This window comes from Scyliorhinus canicula, chromosome 5 (assembly GCF_902713615.1).
Source record: "Scyliorhinus canicula chromosome 5, sScyCan1.1, whole genome shotgun sequence".
Taxonomy (NCBI): Eukaryota; Metazoa; Chordata; class Chondrichthyes; order Carcharhiniformes; family Scyliorhinidae; genus Scyliorhinus; species Scyliorhinus canicula.
Window position 1 is genome coordinate 204483012 of NC_052150.1, and position 19582 is coordinate 204502593.

The 19582-nt window shown below is 44.1% G+C and overlaps 1 protein-coding gene across 4 annotated transcripts in view; it reads right to left on the reverse strand.

Annotated features, from left to right (window-relative positions):
- The window catches only part of ube3c (ubiquitin protein ligase E3C), a 186232-nt gene that overhangs the window by 42547 nt on the left and 124103 nt on the right, over nucleotides 1–19582 (reverse strand). For all 4 annotated transcript variants that reach the window (XM_038798378.1, XM_038798379.1, XM_038798377.1 and 1 more), the window contains one exon: nucleotides 1722–1934. In XM_038798378.1, the coding sequence (XP_038654306.1) occupies nucleotides 1722–1934 (213 nt within the window). The remainder of the gene's footprint in view (nucleotides 1–1721; nucleotides 1935–19582) is intronic.

The window sequence follows — 19582 nt, forward strand, 5'->3', positions numbered from 1 at the left end:
ACTGTGATTGCCTAGTCGATGAACTTTGCATCACTTATCCTTCCTGGTCTTACTAAATTGATTAGCTGAGTGGAGGAAATTAACCTGCATCCTTTATTCCCAAGGGGCAAATGCATATTTATCTTGTCAATGCACATATGGGCCAACTTTAAAATAATCATGCAATAATCAGTGAGAGAGGCTGGTCAGTTTTGGAAAACACTCCGGATCCCGAAGACGACAAAGCCTGAAGCTAAATTACATACAGGATGGCTTCAATTTGAAATCGGGAAAGACAATAATTCAGGGGAAGATCTCCATGAGCTCACAGCATACTGTTATAATGACAGAAGAAAAATGGTGCTCACTTGTGTATTATACTTAAGCTGGCTAAACTATTGTGTAGAAGTAACCAACCCACTTGATCAGATGTTTTCCGAATTGCATTGTGACATTCAAATACGGCCATTTAAAAAAAAAATGCGGAGACGCAGTTATATGAAACAAATTTAATATACCAATGGTTGTGCACTGATTGCTCTGACAATGGAAAAATAGCTCATCTGGCCCATAAAATAAACTGATAGTGATTTTCAGTTGGTTTGAAAGAGCATAATAATTAAGTTAGAAAACAATTATCTTTTATTAAGGTGGTGTTCTTTCGTTAAGGTGCGGTTTGTAGTTGTCTTTGCAGGTTCCGCAGTCAAGAAAGTGTTTTGCAAGGGAGATTGCACTTTAATATTGAAATACATTTTAAAAATGCCCTATTATTAGTTACAGCAACCATACTATGTGTACCACTTTTTAAAAATCCCCAACAGTTTTAATTTAGTTTCAATTTAAACTTTGTCAATACAAATTTGATTTAGAATTTTTTTCCCCTCTCCATTAAATTCAGCAGGTATGTTTACATAGCAATCTAGAAAATCTCCGACCACAATATCCTTTGCTCAACACATTTCGGTCATGCTTTGTGAATTACAAATTGCAAATGTCAAAGGTCAGTGCCATTGTAATTACGGATCTATTCAAACAGTAAAGCCTTGTATTGCTGTGTAAAACACTGCCTGTGGAAACTGGTTGAAAGGTTAGCTGCTGTTTGTACTATGGATGTTAGGACTGCGCCAGTGAAATAATGATTTTATTTAAAACTAAGGGAAAGAAAGACAAAATGTCAATGTCACAAAGTTGAAATAATTTGTTTTATTCTTTATTCAAGAGGTACCTGGGTCTAGGTTACTGAAGTTTACTTTATATTAACTTATGACTGACTAAAACCACACTGTACACAGGGATCTTTTTGCTGTTGAACTATAATTCACAATGTTAAATTACTTCATAAAACATATATAAAGAGAAGTTAATAACATAGATAGAGCTAAGCAAACAGGTATGGTAATTAACAGGTTACAACCATACTAAGGAAACACAGCCCTAAGTTTAAACAACATGGCCAAGATTGAAATTGCCAGCTTTTATGACAGTAAAAAAGGACACCAATAAAAACTAGAAAAAAGATAGAAATTGTTAATCGTCTTGTTTTGTACACAGTTACACCAGGTCAGACATACAACCTTTTCATTCACACCTCATACAACTGAAATGGTCAATAAAACTGTATCTCCAGCAAAGAATTGTACAAAGATCACTGCCACAAGTGTGCTCTATCTGTTTAATCTGTCCTCCAATCAGATAATTTAAATTAATTATTAACTGTGATTCAGAAAATCTGCAGGACCAACCTGTGCCTCTCCAAGCTCATTGTTTACCACTGTGAAATTGAGTCCAAGTTCTTCAACATCACCTTCGTAGCTCTTTAGAAAGAGCAGATTTTTGTACATTTCAGGATCCAATGATGCAAGGTGATGAATGTCTACATCAGCACTCGTGCCCAGGAGCTTGGACAGGAAGAAACTGGCAAAAGGAAGTTCAACCAGCATGTTTTCATATAGGGCCTGCAATAAATAAATACAATTAAGCATCAAATCAGCTTTTCTTTGATTTTTCTGATGCAGCATTGGAAATAACTCTTACATCCAATCTTCCTTTGCACGGGAGTGTAATCTTCCTTTCGTGGGAGTGTATCACAGAGGTCATAAGATAAAAACTGAAGCCAAAACCTTATCTGACGTTACACTTATGGTGAAAACCAACACCCAGGCCTCCAATTTTATAGTATAGTTTCACTTAAATATCAGTGGATCAACATATTAAAAAAGATTCCCCAGATCATTAAGACTCTCAGTAATTTCCACATATATCTTGCTGACTGAAACAACCAGTGTGTTAGAAATCAAGTTGTGACACAAAGACAATATAAAGACAAATATAGATGGATAAGGCTGGTGGCTGACGTGATCATTAAAAAGTGCAAGGTGCCAGCAATGCAGGTGCAGTCAACAATCAGAATGCAGAATAGTCAGGGCAAGAGTTCAAAAGAATGCTATTTACGAGATTACTCTATTAACTGGATGGTACACCATGAGAAAATTAAATGAGTGAATACTACAAGCTTAAAGTTTTTAAATAAAACTTAAATACAAATGCTGCTTGTTCATAAAATAGGTTTGATCCAATTTAATGCACATATTTGATTTTAAATTTACACTTTGTTCCAGCATTATTGGAGCATTTTCATGTCAGAAACTCAAGTATTCGTAAAATATTGATTTATCTTGTTTTTAAAAAAAGTGTTAACTAAGTAATCACTTGAATTGAATTAAAACAAGATGAAAGCTATTCAATTTGTTCTTTTGAGTCCATGTTTATGTGCACATTCCTTTGAATTAGAATGCTCAAGATTGTGTTCTAAAATTGACTTTCCTAATCCTAAGTGTCAGCTGTGGGTTAGTAGTACCACTGCCATGTCTGTTAGAAAGTCGAGGGTTCATGTACCATTCTAGCACACGCAAAATAAGCAGACACTCCAAATGAAGTGGAGGTATATGTGCATTATCTGGACCAGATCCCCGCAAGTTATGTTACCACACAAGTATATCTGAGGCAGTGAATGGTCAAAGATTCTGAGACCCCTTGAGCAACTGTTTCCACTGAACTAAAGATAGCTAATGCAGACACAAATTCATCACTTACTTTACATGTTCTGCAGTCTTTTAAAAAATAATTCATTAATTTCTCATTCTATTGCATTCCTGAGAGCAATTTGTAAAGCACATCAAGGGTCCAAAATCATATGAAATGCAACTTATCTTACTTAAACAAGAAAGAAAACCAAATTCCAATTTACTTTTGATTGGGTACCTTTGCATCACTACCTTTGCCTGTGCTACAAATAATTTAAATGCAGTACACAAAATTGAATCTAATTTAAAATGTATTTTGGGTTAACCATGTCACCTGAAACAGCAGGGTTTGTAGAAATTAATCAACAAATATAATGTTAACAGGTCTACTTTGCACTATGCAAACTGACTTTGTGAATATGCAAATTCTTTGACCTGGTCCAATTAATATTCCAGTAATGAAGCTGTACCAATATTAAGGAAAGCTTCAAGATATATTTCAAGGATGTGTGTTTTACGGGTATATTTACTGCCCAAAATTATGCCAAAATGATTGAGCTAAAATTGATTCATTATGCAGGAAACCTTTTTAATACAAGTAAGTGCTGTGCAATTAATGCAAATGGCGGCACAATCTGGAAAATAAATGTGAACAATATCAAAAGCTGCCAAATAGATTTAGTAACTTATGGCATCAAGAATCAATAAAGAAACAAAATGCCTACTTTTCTTTGGTCATCAATCGGAACTATGCTTTGCATAAACACTCACCTTCACATCACACATATGCCATAAAATATAATACCGCTGCCAAATGAATACTTTTACTTAACAGGAGAAAGTTATTAGGTAACCTATTTGTGCAGGTAACTATAAATTGTTCTCAAACAGTCAAATACAGACTCCAAAGCAAAAGAACAAGCTGGTATAACCTTGAAAAAAATGTATTCAATGTAGATAAGCGTAGGGCCATGATTTTTATTCAAAACATTTGTAACAAGATATAAAAAAATAAATAGAATTATTCAAGATGTGTGTGCAATAAAATAGAAATTTTAATGGGAAATTGTTCTAATTTATCTGACTCGTGTGGAGACTTCACTGTATGAAAAGAGAATCGAGATGGAATTAATCTCACTAAAAAAATCTCAAAGAAAATGTAATGGCAGCAAAATAACTACAGAAAGCTCATATGTTTCATTAAGGAAGACCTTAAATCCCTATGAATTAGTTCAGCTCAGTAAGAGGGAACGAGGATGCAACGTCTTCCTATCAGCTATATTCTCAAGAGTATGTACGCTATGCTAGTAGCTGAAAGGGGAGAAGATTCAAAAGTGATTACTTTGAATTTGAAATTTTAAACCAACATTAGACTGCTGAACAAATTTGGATTACTAGCCGTGGAAGGCTTGTACACAAGTGGTTTTATTATAAAGAAAAATCCATGCAAAGTGATTTTTAAAAACATATTTCGACAGGGTGTTGCCAGGCAGAGAGCAGATGCTTCCCCGGAGGGAGTGAAAGAAAAATAAATTATCTCCCATCAGCTGCCAGCTTAGAAACCCAAAAGCACAGATACACACCAAAGAACCCACATGTACAGGATGAAAAGAGGAATAAAGTAAAAGCGCTATACATAAGTAGCAATTTAATGCAAAAAAACTTTACGCATCACTAACAATTGCATGATCAATCTCCTATCTATAGCACAAGACATGCAATGCATGCTGCTGTTAGTTTGAAGAATGCTGAATTTCACGATGTTATGATCCCAGGTGCGTTTTTTTTAAGAAAACATAGAAGAGTCACAGAACCGCTAATTAGTTTTAGCAAGAAAAAAGTATTAAAAATGTGAATATTAGATGTTGCAATACTCCTTTACGCTCCCCCCCCCGGCATAACAAATACACACAGATTTTAAGAATAACACCGATTATAGAGCACATATTAAGCTACAGTGGTCTCATTTACACAAAGTCCCCTTGAGCATACAGATTGGCCCTGGCCAACTTCACACACTCTGCTCTGAACCCAAGTTAGTGTCTGTGAATTTTTCCTCAGAGATCCCCAGATGATTGCCTTCAAAAACTCCAATCCCAAAAAACATACGTTAAACTTTTGATAATTCTTGTTAGTGGTTTGCATTCCAAAAGCCAGACAAGATGACTCTTTTACACAAAGATCCTGCTCCACTTTTAACAACAAATTCAGTATCCAGGTTTTACCACTTACAATTTCTGTCTTGACTGTGGCATAAACTGTTCACAATAGCATTAACTAGCGATTCCCAGATTCTAATATAACGGCATCAAACTTCTGATTAACCACTAAAGTACACTTTTCCATTTTAATCTGGTTACTGCAACTGTCTCTTTAACTCAGAACATGTTTCTCCCTTGAATTCTCCTGGATTGAATTGGATTTGTTTATTGCCACGTGTACCGAGGTACAGTGAAAAGTATTTTTCTGCGAGCAGCTCAACAGATCATTAAGTACATGGGAAGAAAAGAGAATAAAAGAAAATACATAATAGGCAACGCAAGGTGTATAATGTAACTACATAAGCACCGACATCGGATGAAGCATACAGGGTGCAGTGTTAATGAGGTCAGTCCAGAAGGTCATTTAGGAGTCTGGTAACAGCAGGGAAGAAGCTGTTTTTTAGTCTGTTTGTGCATGTTCTCAGACTTCTGTATCTCATGTTCGATGGAAGAAGTTGGAAGAGTGAGTAAGCGGGTGGGAGGGGTCTTTGATTATGCTGTCCGCTTTCCCCAGGCAGCGGGAGGTGTAGATGAAGGCAATGGATGGGAGGCAGGTTTGTGTGATGGGCTGGGCGGTGTTCACGACTCTGAAGTTTCTTGCAGTTGCCATACCAGGCTGTGATGCAGCCAGATAGGATGCTTTCTATGGTGCATCTGTAAAAGTTGGTACGGGTTAATGTGGACATGCAAAATTTCCTTAGTTGGTCGCGGAGTTCTTAAATATGGACCAGTCCACTGTCTCTAAGCAGTCACGTAAAGAGCTCTTCTGTTTCCATGGACCAGCACTGCACAACCTTCTTTGCTGGATTCTCCCGCTTGAGTTTCTGCTTGTATGCCGGGAGAAGGAGCACTGTCTTATGGTCTGATTTCCCAAAGTGCGGTCGGAGGATGGAACGGTAGGCGCCCTTGATTTTTGAGTAGCAGCGGTCAAGACAAGAGTGTCGTCACCCCTGGTGGGACAGGGGATGTGCTGGTGGAATTTTGGCAGTACACTCTTGAGGTTGGCCTTGTTGAGGTCTCCGGCCATAGTGAACAAGGCTTCCGGATGTTCTGTTTCATAGTTGTTTATAACGGTGTACAGTTCATCCAGCGCCTTCCTCACTTCTGCCTGGGGTGGGATGTAGACCGCTGTGATAATGGCTGAAGTGAATTCACGTGGAAGATAATATGGGCGGCACTTCACGGTCAGGTATTCCAGGCCCGGGGAGCAGTAGGCCGCTAGGGTCGCCACATCCAAGTACCAGGTGGAGTTGATGAGGAGGCAAACCCCTCCACCCTTCGCTTTGCCCGATGACCCAGTGCAGTCCGCCTGGTGAATTGAGAAGCCTTCAGGTTGTATGGCACAGTCCAGTGAGATGAAACAGAGCACACAGCAGTCTCTTACTTCACTCTAAGTAGTAAGTCTGGCGTCAAGTTCATCCAGCTTGTTTTCAAATGTACACATAGCTGGAAGATGGCGCCGGAGCAAGGCGACTCTCTGCGTTCTCTCCCCAACAGATCCACTTTTTACTTACCTTGTACGTGTTCTAATCTTATAAAATTTAATTCTAAGACTAACATTATTACTAACCTCTCTCTTTTATCTTTTCTTGCAGGCTTGAACATCCTCCGAGGCCCGTGGAGACCTTTTGACCCGACCTGATCGCCACGACCTGGGAACCGGAAGTAAAGCCCAACCTCGATTTGTCGCCGACCCAGACCTCGGAGCTCCCAACCCGGCCTAATAACAGATGCCAGTCCCTGGATCACCCGGCCCAGTCCCCAATCCTGAACAATACCTTGGTCTCTGTTTTCTGAAAGAATGCCTGAAAGACTGAAGTTAGGTCCCAATTCCCTGGTTATTTAAATGTATCTGGTTCGTTGGTAAGCCCGCCGCTCTGCAGCTCCCTTGTCCTGTGCAGACTTTCTTCTGCCAGTCGCGTTCACTCCAAAGTGTGCTGTCTCCAACTGTCAACAAATTTGGCTAAATTAAGAACAAAAACCTTCCTGCCTTAAAAGGACGCGTGCTGCTTATCAACTACTTCTGCCAGCCTTTATTTTCTCTCCATGCCATAACCCTCTAACACAATAGAAATAGCTGTAATTGAGACCAACCCCCCCCCCCCCCCCCCCCACCACCACACACACTCCCAACCCACCCACACATGCAAACACCCGTGTCTGGCATGAATCTAACTATAGGAAATAGTTTCATAGTTACCTATAAAGGAAGTTTTACACTTCCAGGCAAAGAAACATTAAATTTAACCCACTTAATACTATACCTTCTTTCTAATGTTTACCAATAAAAATATGTGAGTGGCAAGGTAGCACAATGGTTAGCATTGTTGCTTCACAGCGCCAGGGTCCTGTCCTGGGTTTGATTCCCGGCTTGGGTCACTGCCTATGTGGAGTCTGCACGTTCTCCCTGTGTCTGCATGGGTTTCCTCTGGGTGCACCGGTTTCCTCGTGCAGTTAGGTAATTTGGACATTCTGAATTCTCGTTCAGTGCACCCGAACAGACGCCGGAATGTGGCGACTTGGGGCTTTTCACAGTACCTTCATTGCAGTGTTAATGTAAGCCTACTTTTGACAGTAAAGATTATTTAAAAAAAATTAAATCCCTTAAACTACCTTTGTTTTCCTAACAAGAAAACAATTATACTCCATAGCCATAAATAGACCAACAGCTACGTTCTATTTTACACGACAATTTCCCTTGTATCATATCTTCTGACTTACTGCGAGGATGATGCAGGTGATTCATCTATGCTAACAATGCCACCATAATGTTCTATGTTCTATAACATTGGAAAACTATAAGGATGTGTTTTGTTCTTGGTTGGTACTTCAACATTTAAAACCATAAAGAAAAATGATACCTGGAGAGATCTTCCACTCCGTCCTGTAATCCCTAAGGCAATGCTTAAAGAAACCAGTGTCAGTGTCCACTCCGATACAACCTGAATTTTCCCAATACTATCAACTTAGGTCAGGTGACAACAATCTTGCATCCGAAGCAGAAAATTGTAAGTTCCACACTCACTGGGACATGGTCCTATAATCTAGATTAAAGGTACCACTCACCAACATTTCCTTTTCTGAGGTGGCACTGGTCTTTTTGCAAACTGGCCATTTAAATGGCTCGTTTTACATTGAATGTGCATATCAATACAGCAATAGCACTGATTGTACATGCTGATATGTTTGCTGCTGACATATCACAAAAAGTGACCTTCGGCCTCAGGAACAAAGCAGCTACGGCAAAAAATACAGGTCTTCCTGGTTATCCGTCTACAAGTTTTCAAAATAAAGTAAGAGTTTTGCTATACTGGTCAATTATTTGTTTGTTCATGTATATGGGCAGTGCCAACAAGGTTACATTTATTGCCCATCCCATGCCCACTGAGTATTTGTCCAGATCACTTGTGGGAGCATTAGAAGTCAACCAAGCAGAGTCCAGCACAGATCAGGCCAAGTAGACATAGTGGGATTCCAGAATGTCTAGAATGCTAGACTTGATCTACCTGCTCCTCTGGAATTGCAACTTGCAACCTCTGGGTTACCATAACTATATCTCATTATTGAGTTACTGGCATTTGCCTATATAACAGTCAGTGTTTTCCAACAAATAATTCAGTGCGTTAAGTGCTTTGAGACACTGAGGACCAACTGTTTTTATTCATTCTTGTGGATTCAGAAATAGAAAATTTTCACAGACACAAATTCTGTTTTTTCCTCCAGCGGGAAATTATTTTCCATCAAGGAAAAAAGAGCTTGGATTGAGAAAGAAGAATAGGGTTCAATAATAAATGCCATGTGTTAATAATCTCCGGGGAAAGCACTTCTGAGATACAGTATATGGATTCTGAATTGGAGATATTTATAAACCAAATGTCTGCAATAAAAAGCCTTTGATATATTACTTCATGCACTGATTACCATTTTCAACCTTTCACGGTTTGGACATTTGATTTCCATTATGAGTTTTTACGTCAATACATGTAAATGCTTTTAACCTCGAAAGCTGGAAATTTTAATTTTTAAGAAACAAATCAATATTGTAAATTACAAATTGTAATTTAGTGCCAATCCATTTTGGAACTATGTTATATCATACATCAGGAATGTGTATAGAATGGTTTTGTGTCTAGCTATATGTAAAAGTTTCAAAATTATAGCTATGGGAAGCTCCCTCAAAGGTTGAATCAGTTAAACAATGACTAGCAATCACGGGAGGTTCAGTCTTCAATCCATCGTTTGTGCTGCGTCAGCTTAGTCCAGCGACAGCACATGCCTTTGAATAAGATGATTTTGGATTGAAGCACATAAACCATGCTTTTGAGGAACTGCTGCCTTGTAAGAGATGCCATCTTTTGGACAAGATGTGAAATTCAGGCAAATAACTTTGACTTTAAACAGAAGTGTGCCTGAAGTAGCTTCTGCTTTGACAGGTTGCCATCGATGACCTATTTCGAATTTCAGAGCTCCTCATACCCAACCACACCAAGCTTCCTTTTTGCCCACCAGGTTGCATCCTTAATGCACAAGTTTTCTTCCTGGGAGTCAGAACTGACCTGCTGGAGACAGCTCCGAGGCAAGAAGCGCCTATAAATAAGGCTCCGGAATTAGAGTGAGGCCTACCTTCCTGGGAGTTGGAGTGGACATGCAAGAGACAGCCTTGGAGTTGAGCAGTGCACTATTTCAGCTGCTGTGAGTCAGCTGTGAAGAATCAAACTGACAAGAAACTAGCAAGTCACCACAGTCCCAGATGACCGTAGGTACTTTCCCCTTCGAGGGGGGAGAGCTGACTGGTGTTGATTTAACCTGAGAATCACCATACCTGAGGCGAAGGGCAAGGTTGAGAAAGCGGGGCCTTCATGAATAACCTCCGCCAGTATTGGCTGGTAAGTGCTCAGTGTATGCTGTTAATAATCAGTTTAGGACACGGGAGTTTAAATAAATCTATAAATAAAAATAAAACTGTTAGTTAAGCAAATAACCTTTAGTTGTCAGTGGTACTAGCATTTAATAAGCACAACATGCAAAATAAATTCTGAATTAAGTAAAGTAAATTAACTAACTAATTAATTAGAATGGCAGGACAGGTTGCAGCTGTGGAATGTGGGAGCTTTTGGACGTCACGGCTGAAGTGTTGGCTAGTGTAGACTTGAGAGATGAACAGACACTGATGAAGGTTCAACTCAATTTTACTAACTACTTCTAACTAACTAACACACGATGACTGTGGGTCTAAATGATGCTAACTTAAACTAGAGACCTAAGCCTTGTCCGAACCAGTTGATTCTCTCAGCACGTGTTGTAAGTCTGTGCTGGGCTGGATGAGTTCTTGTTACACTCAGAGGCAGCACCCAGAATGAGCGGGAACCGTGGTGCCCTCTGCCTTTATAGTGTGTATTTTCTAACTGGTGAGTGGCTGCGATGTTTGTACATGTTGATTGGTCCCTGTGTGTGTCCATCAGTGTGTGTCTGCACCATGATATACTGGTGTATATTATGACAAAGGCGATCCAGGACAAACATCTGCAGAAAGTGTAAACAGGTAGAGGAATTTCAGATCAGGGTTATTAATCTAGAAGCTGAACTGCAGACACTACCAAAAATATGTGGTTGACTCTTAAATGCCGACATCGACTTAGGCAAACGACAAAAGCAATCCCTGCCCTGTCAACCTGCAAAGTCAATTTACAAACATCTGGGGGCACTGGATTCTGCAACGGCTATGGGTCCTAACAATATTCCGGCAATAATCTGATTGTGATCCAGGACTTCCCTAGTCAAGCAATTACAGCTACAACACTGGCATTTACCCGGCATGGTGGAAAATTGCCCAGGTAGGTCCTGTACACAACAAATAGGACACATCTATCCTCACCGATTACTATCCCATCAGTCTACTGACGATCATCAGTAAAGGGATCATCAACAGTGCATACGCAGCAATCATCTGCTCATGGCCCAGTTTGGGTTCCACCAGGGTCACTCAGCTTCACAGCCTTGGATCAAACATGGACAAAAGAGCCGAATGTCAGAGGTGAACTGCCCATGACATCAAGGCAGCATTTGACCGAGTATGATAACACCAAGTCAAGCAAAACTAGAGTCAATGGGAATCGGAGGAAAACTCTACGCTGGTTGGAGTCATACCTGGCACAAAGGAAGATGGTTGGAGGTCAGTCACCACAGCTCCAGGACATTAGTGCAGGAGTTCCTGAGGGTAGTGTCCTAGGCCCAACTATTTTCAGCTGTTTCATCAATGACCTTCCTTCCATCATAAAATCAGAAGTGGGGATGTTCGCAAATGACTACACAATGTGCAATACCATTTGCAACTCCTCATATACCGAATCAGTTCATGTGTAAATCCAGCAAGACCTGAACAATATCGAGGCTTAGGTTGACAAGTGGCAAGTAATATTGTACCACAAAAGTGTCAGGAAATATCTCCATTTGCCTGGAGGATTGCAGCTCCAACAAAACAAGAGGAAGGTTGTGCAGTGCTAGTCCAAGGCAACAGAAAAGTTTATCCATGACTGCTTGGAGTCAGTGGACTGGTCCATATTTAAGAACTCAGCGGCCAAACTTTTTATTTTCTAATAACTCTTCACCCCCCCCCAGGGTGACGGTATGTGGAGTTTGCACATTCCTGTGTCTGCGTGGGTGCTCCAGTTTCTTCCCACAGTCCAAAGGGGTGCAGGTGAGGTGGATTGGCCATGCTAAATTTCCCATAGGTGGGATTAGGGGGTAGGGTGGAGGATTGGGCCACGGTAGGGAGAGTCAGTTCAGACTCGATGGGCCAAATGGCCTCCTTCTACACTGTAGGAATTCTATGATTCTAAATGAGTATTTCGCCATTGGCAGAGTTCATCAGAAGACTGCGTGCCAAAGAAGGTAGGAAGTACGTCTCCCAACCGGAAACCGTGGTTTAATCGGGAGATTAACTCTCTACTGAAGGCCAGGTCTGAGCCGTTCAAGACAGTCAACCCTGGCCTATACAAGAAATCCAGGTATGACCTCCACAAAGTCATCCAGGATGCCAAGAGACAATATCAAACTAAGTTGAGTCACAGACTAATAGCACAGACTCTCAACGGTTGTGCCAAGTTTTAAACAACATAATGTGCCACAAAGCAAAGCCGAATAGAATCTCCGGCAGCAGCGCACCCCTCCCCGATGAACTCAATTCCCTGAGAGCTTGGGCATGAGACAAATCAAATCCATACTCCCAGAATGTCTTGATCCACTGCAATTCATATAATCGCCACAACCGGTCCACAGCAGACACCATCCCCCTGGCCCTACACTCATCTCTGGAGCATCCTGACAACAAGGACTCCTATGTCATATATATTATTCATTGACTATAGCTCTGTCTTCAACGCCATAATCTCAGCTAAACTTATATCCAAGCTCCAAAACCTAGGACTTGGCTCCTCCCTCTGCAACTGGATCCTTGACTGCCTGCCCCAGAGACCACAACACCACCTCCACGATAGCCCTCAGTACCAGTGACCCCCAAGGCTGTGTTCTTAACCCCCTACTATACTCCCTATACACACATGTCTGCGTGGCAAAATCTGGCTCCTGCTCCATTTACACGTTTCCTGATGACACAACTGTAGTGAGTCGGATCTCGAACAGCGATGAGTCAGAATACAGGAGGGAGTTCGAGACCGAGTGGAGTAACGACAACAATCTCTCCCTCAATGTCAGCAAAACTAAAGAACTGGTCATTGACTTCAGGAAGCTTCAGGCACACCCCTGTCTGCATCAATGGGGCCGAGGTGAAGATGGGTGACAACTTTAAATTCCGAGGTGTGCACATCACCAACAATCTGTTCTGGTCTGCCCACGTCGATGCTACGACCAAGAAAGCACAACAGAGCCTACTTCCTCAGGAAACTAAGGAATTTTGGCATGTCCACCTTGACTCTTAACAATTTTTACAGATGCACCATAGAAAGCATCCTAGCTGGCTGCCTCACAGCCTGGTAAGGCAACTGCTCGGCCCAGGACTGTAAGAAACTACAGAGAGTCGTGAACACAGCCCAGTCCATCACGTGAACCCACCTCCCATCCATTGATTCTGTCAACACCTCCTGCTGCCTTGGGAAAGCAGGCAGCATAATCAAAGGCCCCTCCCACCCAGGGTATTCTCTCTTCCACCTTCTTCCATCGGGCAGGAGATACAAAAGTCTGAGAACAGGCACCAACAGATTCAAAAACCACTTCTTACCCGTGTTACCAGACTCCTAGGGGCTGGTTTAGCACACTGGGCTAAATCACTGGCTTTGAAAGCAGACTTAGGCAGGCCAGCAGCACGGTTCAATTCCCGTACCAGCCTCCCCAAACAGGTGCTGGAATGTGGCGACTAAGGGCTTTTCACAGTAACTTCATTGAAGCCTACTTGTGACAATATGCGATTTTCATTTCATTTTCATTTCCTAAACGACCCTCTTTGGACTGATCTGATCTCTTCACACATATTCTCTACTGAGTAGTACTGCGCTCCTGCATGCTTCACCCGATGCCTGTGTCTATGTATTTACATTGTATTTATGTTTGACCGATATTTATTTTTCATGTATGGAATGATCTGTCTGGGCTGTATGCAGAACAATACTTTTCACTGTACCTCAGTACACGTAACAATAAATCAAATCCAAATCAACAACTCCAATCCAAGAAGCTCGACACCATCCAGTGGTGTCCACCTGATTGCTCCCCTTTCCATATGCATTCAGTCCCTCCACCACCGACGAACAGTGGCAGCCGTGTGTACCATCTACAAGACGCACTTGCAGGAACACACCAAGCTTCCTTAGACAGCACCTTCCAAACCCTCGACCACTACCATCAGGGCAAGAGCAGCAGATACCTGGGAACACTACCACCCGAGGTGCCCCTCCAAGTCACTCACCAATCTTACTTGGAAATATATCACCGCTCCTTCACTGTCACTGGGTCAAAATCCTGTAATTCCCTTCCTAACAGCACTGTGGGTGTACCCACAACCCAGGAACTGCAGCGGTTCAAGGCAGCAGCTCACCACCACCTTCTGAAGGGACAGGCAAAAAATGTGGTTCGCCAGAGATGCTCACAGCCCGTAAATTAATTTACAAAATTGGAGGGGGAAGAATTACTCGGAACTTTCTTCCAGACGACAGTGATACCTCTTTGAATAGAGTATTCTGTTTTGGCCAGCGGTGAGGGATAGGGGGATGCAACTGTAAATGAGGCAGGTAAACAAACCGAACAGATAGGAATGGAGGAGCCTCATATTTTGCAAATGTCAAACAGGTTTGAGGTAAGGAAGGAGGGTGGTGGGGAAAGGAGGGTGGTGGGGAAAGGAGGGTGGCGGGGAAAGGAGGGTGGCGGGGAAAGGAGGGTGGCGGGGAAAGGAGGGTGGCGGGGAAAGGAGGGTGGCGGGGAAAGGAGGGTGGCGGGGAAAGGAGGGTGGCGGGGAAAGGAGGGTGGCGGGGAAAGGAGGGTGGCGGGGAAAGGAGGGGTGGCGGGGAAAGGAGGGTGGCGGGGAAAGGAGGGTGGCGGGGAAAGGAGGGTGGCGGGGAAAGGAGGGTGGCGGGGAAAGGAGGGTGGCGGGGAAAGGGGGGGTGGCGGGGAAAGGAGGGTGGCGGGGAAAGGAGGGTGGCTGGGAAAGGAGGGTGGTCGGGGAAAGGAGGGTGGCGGGGAAAGGAGGGTGGCGGGGAAAGGAGGGTGGCGGGGAAAGGAGGGTGGCGGGGAAAGGAGGGTGGCGGGGAAATGGAGGGTGGCGGGGAAAGGAGGGTGGTGGGGAAAGGAGGGTGGTGGGGAAAGGAGGGAGTCCATGCTAAATTGCCCCTTAATTGGAAAAGAAAGAATTGGGTCCTTTAATTTATTTTTCCTGATTAACCTTTAATCTTTTTTTAACATAAATTTAAAGTACAAGTAGAAGCTAGTAAGAAGTGTAAAAACAGATAGCAAGAGTTTCTACAGGTATTAAAAAGGAAAAGAGTAGCCGCACATTGGAGGGCTCCCATTCGGGAACGGCATTTTCGGGGTTTAACGCCCAGTCCCAGGGGCAACAGAGGCGGCAAAAGCAGGGAGAAGGCACAGTGAAGGGAAACCTCGAAAATAAGTTAAAAAGCGGCCATGAAAAAAGCAGCTGAAAGTCCGTCGGGGAGTGGAAAGGTCATCGCAGGGACGGCAAGAAAAGTGGAGGCTGGGCACCAGGGGAGGGCGCATTGCCCACGGCTGAAGAAATGACTACGGTGATGGCCGCGGAACTCAAAAGGCAGTTCACAGAACACATGGAGGCGATGAGGAAGGAGATGGGGGCAGTATTGAAAGTGCTGGTGGAGGAGGCGATTGCCACGGTGAGGGCGGCGATCAAGGCGAGGCGCTGAAGAAAGTGGAAGAGACATTATTGCAGCACAGTGATCAACTTACCTCGATGGGGAAGGAGATGTGGAAGGTGATAGAGATCAACAACGATCTGCCAGCCAAAATAGACGACTGGAAAACAGATCCAGGCGACAGAATCTGAGGATTGTGGGCTGCCCGAAGGAGTGGAAGGCCCGAGGCCGACTGAGTATTTTGCCATGATGTTGGCGAAACTATTGGGGGAGGGGGATGATCCCTCCCGATATGAACTGGATTGGGTTCATTGGTCGTGGAAGCCTGTACCAAAGGAGAGTGAGCCGCCAAGAGTAGTGACTGTGTTTTCGTAGGTACAGTGTGAAGGAGAAGGTCCTGTGCTGGGCAAAGCAGAAGCAGGTGGTGCAGTGGGCTGGAGCTGGTATACGCATATACCAGGACTTTATGGTGCAGCTGGCGAGGAGGCGGGCTGCCTTCAGCCGGGTGAAGAAGGCACTGTATATCAGTAAGGTGCAGTGCGGCATAGTATATCCAGCTAAGTTGAGGGTGACCTACAAATCCAAGGACTTTTATTTCGGGACGGCGGAAGCGGCAGAGGAGTTTGTAAGGGCAGAAGGACTGTGGCTGAATTGAGAAATGGTCATGTACCGATGTAGTCCCACGTAACTGTATTTTTTCACTGCGTGCTGGTGTATGTGCTAAAAGAGCCAACGTTTGTATATACTTGGACAAGGGAAGAGATGGGCCTTTCACTTGCAATTATGGTTCTTTGGGGCTTGGGTGTGTATGCAGGGATTGTGCGCTAAAGGGGATTTCTTAAGTTTTCCTGGGACCAGGCAAGGGCAGAGAGACCCGGGCGGGGGCCGCCACGCTGGCCGGTTTAAGCCGGCCAGTGAACGGGAGTGAGGTGGGGGGAGGGGCTGTGGCCATCGGAGCCCGGCAGAACAGGTTCCGATGAGTCTAGCCGGGGTGGAAAGTTGGGGAGAAGGAACAGAGGTTGGGGGAGGAGTTTTGTAAGAGGGGAGGAGTCGGGGGGGGGGGGGGTTTACAATTCATGGATGTCATTTACGGTACTCTTTCGGGGATTGGATGGCATTGAATGTTAGGGGGAGGGGGTGGTGGACTCTATAGGTCAAAGGTGACCATAGGCAATTCCTGATTCCTTTTTCTTTTCCTTTGTCCCACCGTGGGAGGGTTTGTTTTATTTGATGCTTATATGGTCAGGTGGACCGTTGTTTGGGGTGATGGGAGGATGGGATCGCTGTTGTTGATAAGGGGATTGACTTCGTATTTGTTACCGTTCACTGTTTGTTGGTGGGGTGTAAATTCTGAAGAAAATGTGAAAATGGAGAATAAAAATATTTTACAAAAGAAAAGGAAAAGAGTAAAGTGAGAGCTGGTCCTCTAGTTTGACAATGGGGGTTAATAGGAGATAATAACGACCTGGTGTATGAAATAAACAAATATTTTGCTTCTGTTTTCACAATAATATATAAAAACATCCCAGTAAATCAGAAAGGAGGGGGGAACGGGATGAAAGTACAAACACTAGAACGTAGAACAGTACAGCACAGAACAGGCCCTTCGGCCTTCGATGTTGTGCCGAACAATGATCACCCTACTCAAATCCACGTATCCACCCTAGACCCGTAACCCAACAACCCCCCCCCCCTTAACCTTACTTTTTTTAGGACACTACGGGCAATTTAGCATGGCCAATCCACCTAACCCGCACATCTTTGGACTATGGGAGGAAACCGGAGCACCCGGAGGAAACCCACACAGACACGGGGAGAACGTGCAGACTCCGCACAGACAGTGACCCAGCCGGGAATCGTACCTGGGACCCTGGAGCTGTGAAGCATTTATGCTAACCACCATGCTACCGTGCTGCCCACTTGGGGAAGTGGTACTGAGCAGAGTGATGAGGGCTGCGACCTGACAAGTCTCAGTTCCTGGTGAACTTCACCCTCGGGTCTTGAAGGAGGTGACTACTCAGGTAGTAGATGCATTGGTGTTAATTTTCCAAAGTTACCTAGATTCTGGAACTGTTCACTCAGACTGGAAAGTAGCAAATACGACCCCTCGATTCAAGGAGAGGGGGAGGCAGAAAACAGAAAACTATAGGCCAGTTAGCTCAACATCTGTTGTGGGGAAGGTGTTGGAATTGATCATTAAAGAGATTATAGCTGGACACTTATAAGACTCAAAGGCAATTGGGGTTAGAATCAGCATGGTTTTCTCATAGGGAGATCATGTTCAATCAAATTTATGGAGGTCTTTAAAGGAGTAACATGTGCAATGGATAAAGGGGAACCTGGAGGAATTTTGCATTTTTAATTAATTCTTGGGATGTGGACATCACTGGCTCAGCCAGCATTTATTGCCCATCCCGAACTTCTCCACGTGGTGATGAGCCCCACCCCTTTCAACTGCTGCAGGCATTTGATTAGGTGCCGCATCAAAGATTATTGTGGAACATAAAGGCTCATCGTTATATGGGGAGGGAAGGTGGCCAGAGTGAGAAAGGTGCTGCTACAGAGGGGAAGGCAGGCAGGGGGTTTGGGTCTCCCGAACCTGATGTACTACTACTGGACGGCGAATGTGGAGAAGGTGCGGGGCTGGGTCAGAGGGGTTGATTCCCAGTGGGTCAGAATGGAGGAGAGTTTGTGCAGGTGGTCGGGACTGAGAGCACTAGCAACAGCGCCGCTCCCGATAGCTCCGGGGAAATACTCATGGAGTCCGGTAATAATAGCTTCGTTGAAAATCTGGAGGAAGTTTCGCCAACACTTCGGGTTGGGGGCAGGGTCAAGGGAAATGCCGATTCGGGGGAACCACAGATTTGAGCTAGGGAAGTGGGATGGAAGTTTTTGGAAATGGGAAGAGAAGGGGATTAATATGCTAAAAGATTTGTTTCTTAGGGTTTGGTTTGCAAGATTTAGGGAGCTGGGTGCGAAGTATGGGCTGGAGCAGGGAGAAATGTTTAGATACATGCAGGTTCGAGATTTTGCCAGGAAGGAGATACAGAGCTTCCCGGAGGAACCGGCCTCCACATTGCTGGAGGAGGTGCTGACGACAAGGGGACTGGAGAAGGGGGTAGTGTCAATGGTCTATGGAGCTATTTTGGAAGAGGATAAGGCACCACTGGAAGGGAACAAAGCAAAGTGGGAGGAAGAGTTGGGAGAGGTTATAGAGGAGGGGGTCTGGTGTGAGGTGCTCCAGAAAGTAAATGCCTCCATCTCATGTGCGAGGTTGGGGCTGATACAGCTGAAGGTGGTATACAGAGCGCACCTCACGAGGGCGAGGATGAGCCGATTCTTTGAAGGAGTAGAAGATGTGTGTGAGCGTTGTGGGGCGGCCCCGCTAATCATGTTCATATATTTTGGTCCTGATCAAAGCGAGAGGAGCACTGGAAGGAGGTTTTTAGGATAATTTCCAAGGTGGTACACGTGAAACTGGACCCAGGTCCCCAGGGAGGCCATATTCGGGGTGTTGGACCAGCCAGTGTTGGAAACGGGTGCGGAGGCAGATATCATAGCCTACGTCTCGTTGATCGCCCGAAGGCGGATCCTGCTGGGATGGAGGGCAGCCTCTCCACCCTGTGCCCTGGGATGGCGAGGGGACCTGTTGGAATACTTGACTCTTGAGAAGGTTAAGTTTGAACTGAGGGGAAGGACGGAGGGGTTCTACAAGTCATGGGCATTATTCATTATGCACTTTCAAGAACTGGATAACATCGAACATTAGTTTGGGGGGGGGGGGGGGGGGGGGGGGGGAGATGGGTGGGAGGGGGGCTGTGTGTATTAAGGGTGACTATGGGTGATCCCGGATTCCTTTGTCATTTGTTTATGTAAACATGCGGACTGATGTCTGGGGGTTGGTGGGAGGATGGAATCGTTGTTATTGTTATGGGGATTGACATATCTGTTGCTGATTATTGTTTATTGTTGGTGGGTGTAAATTTGG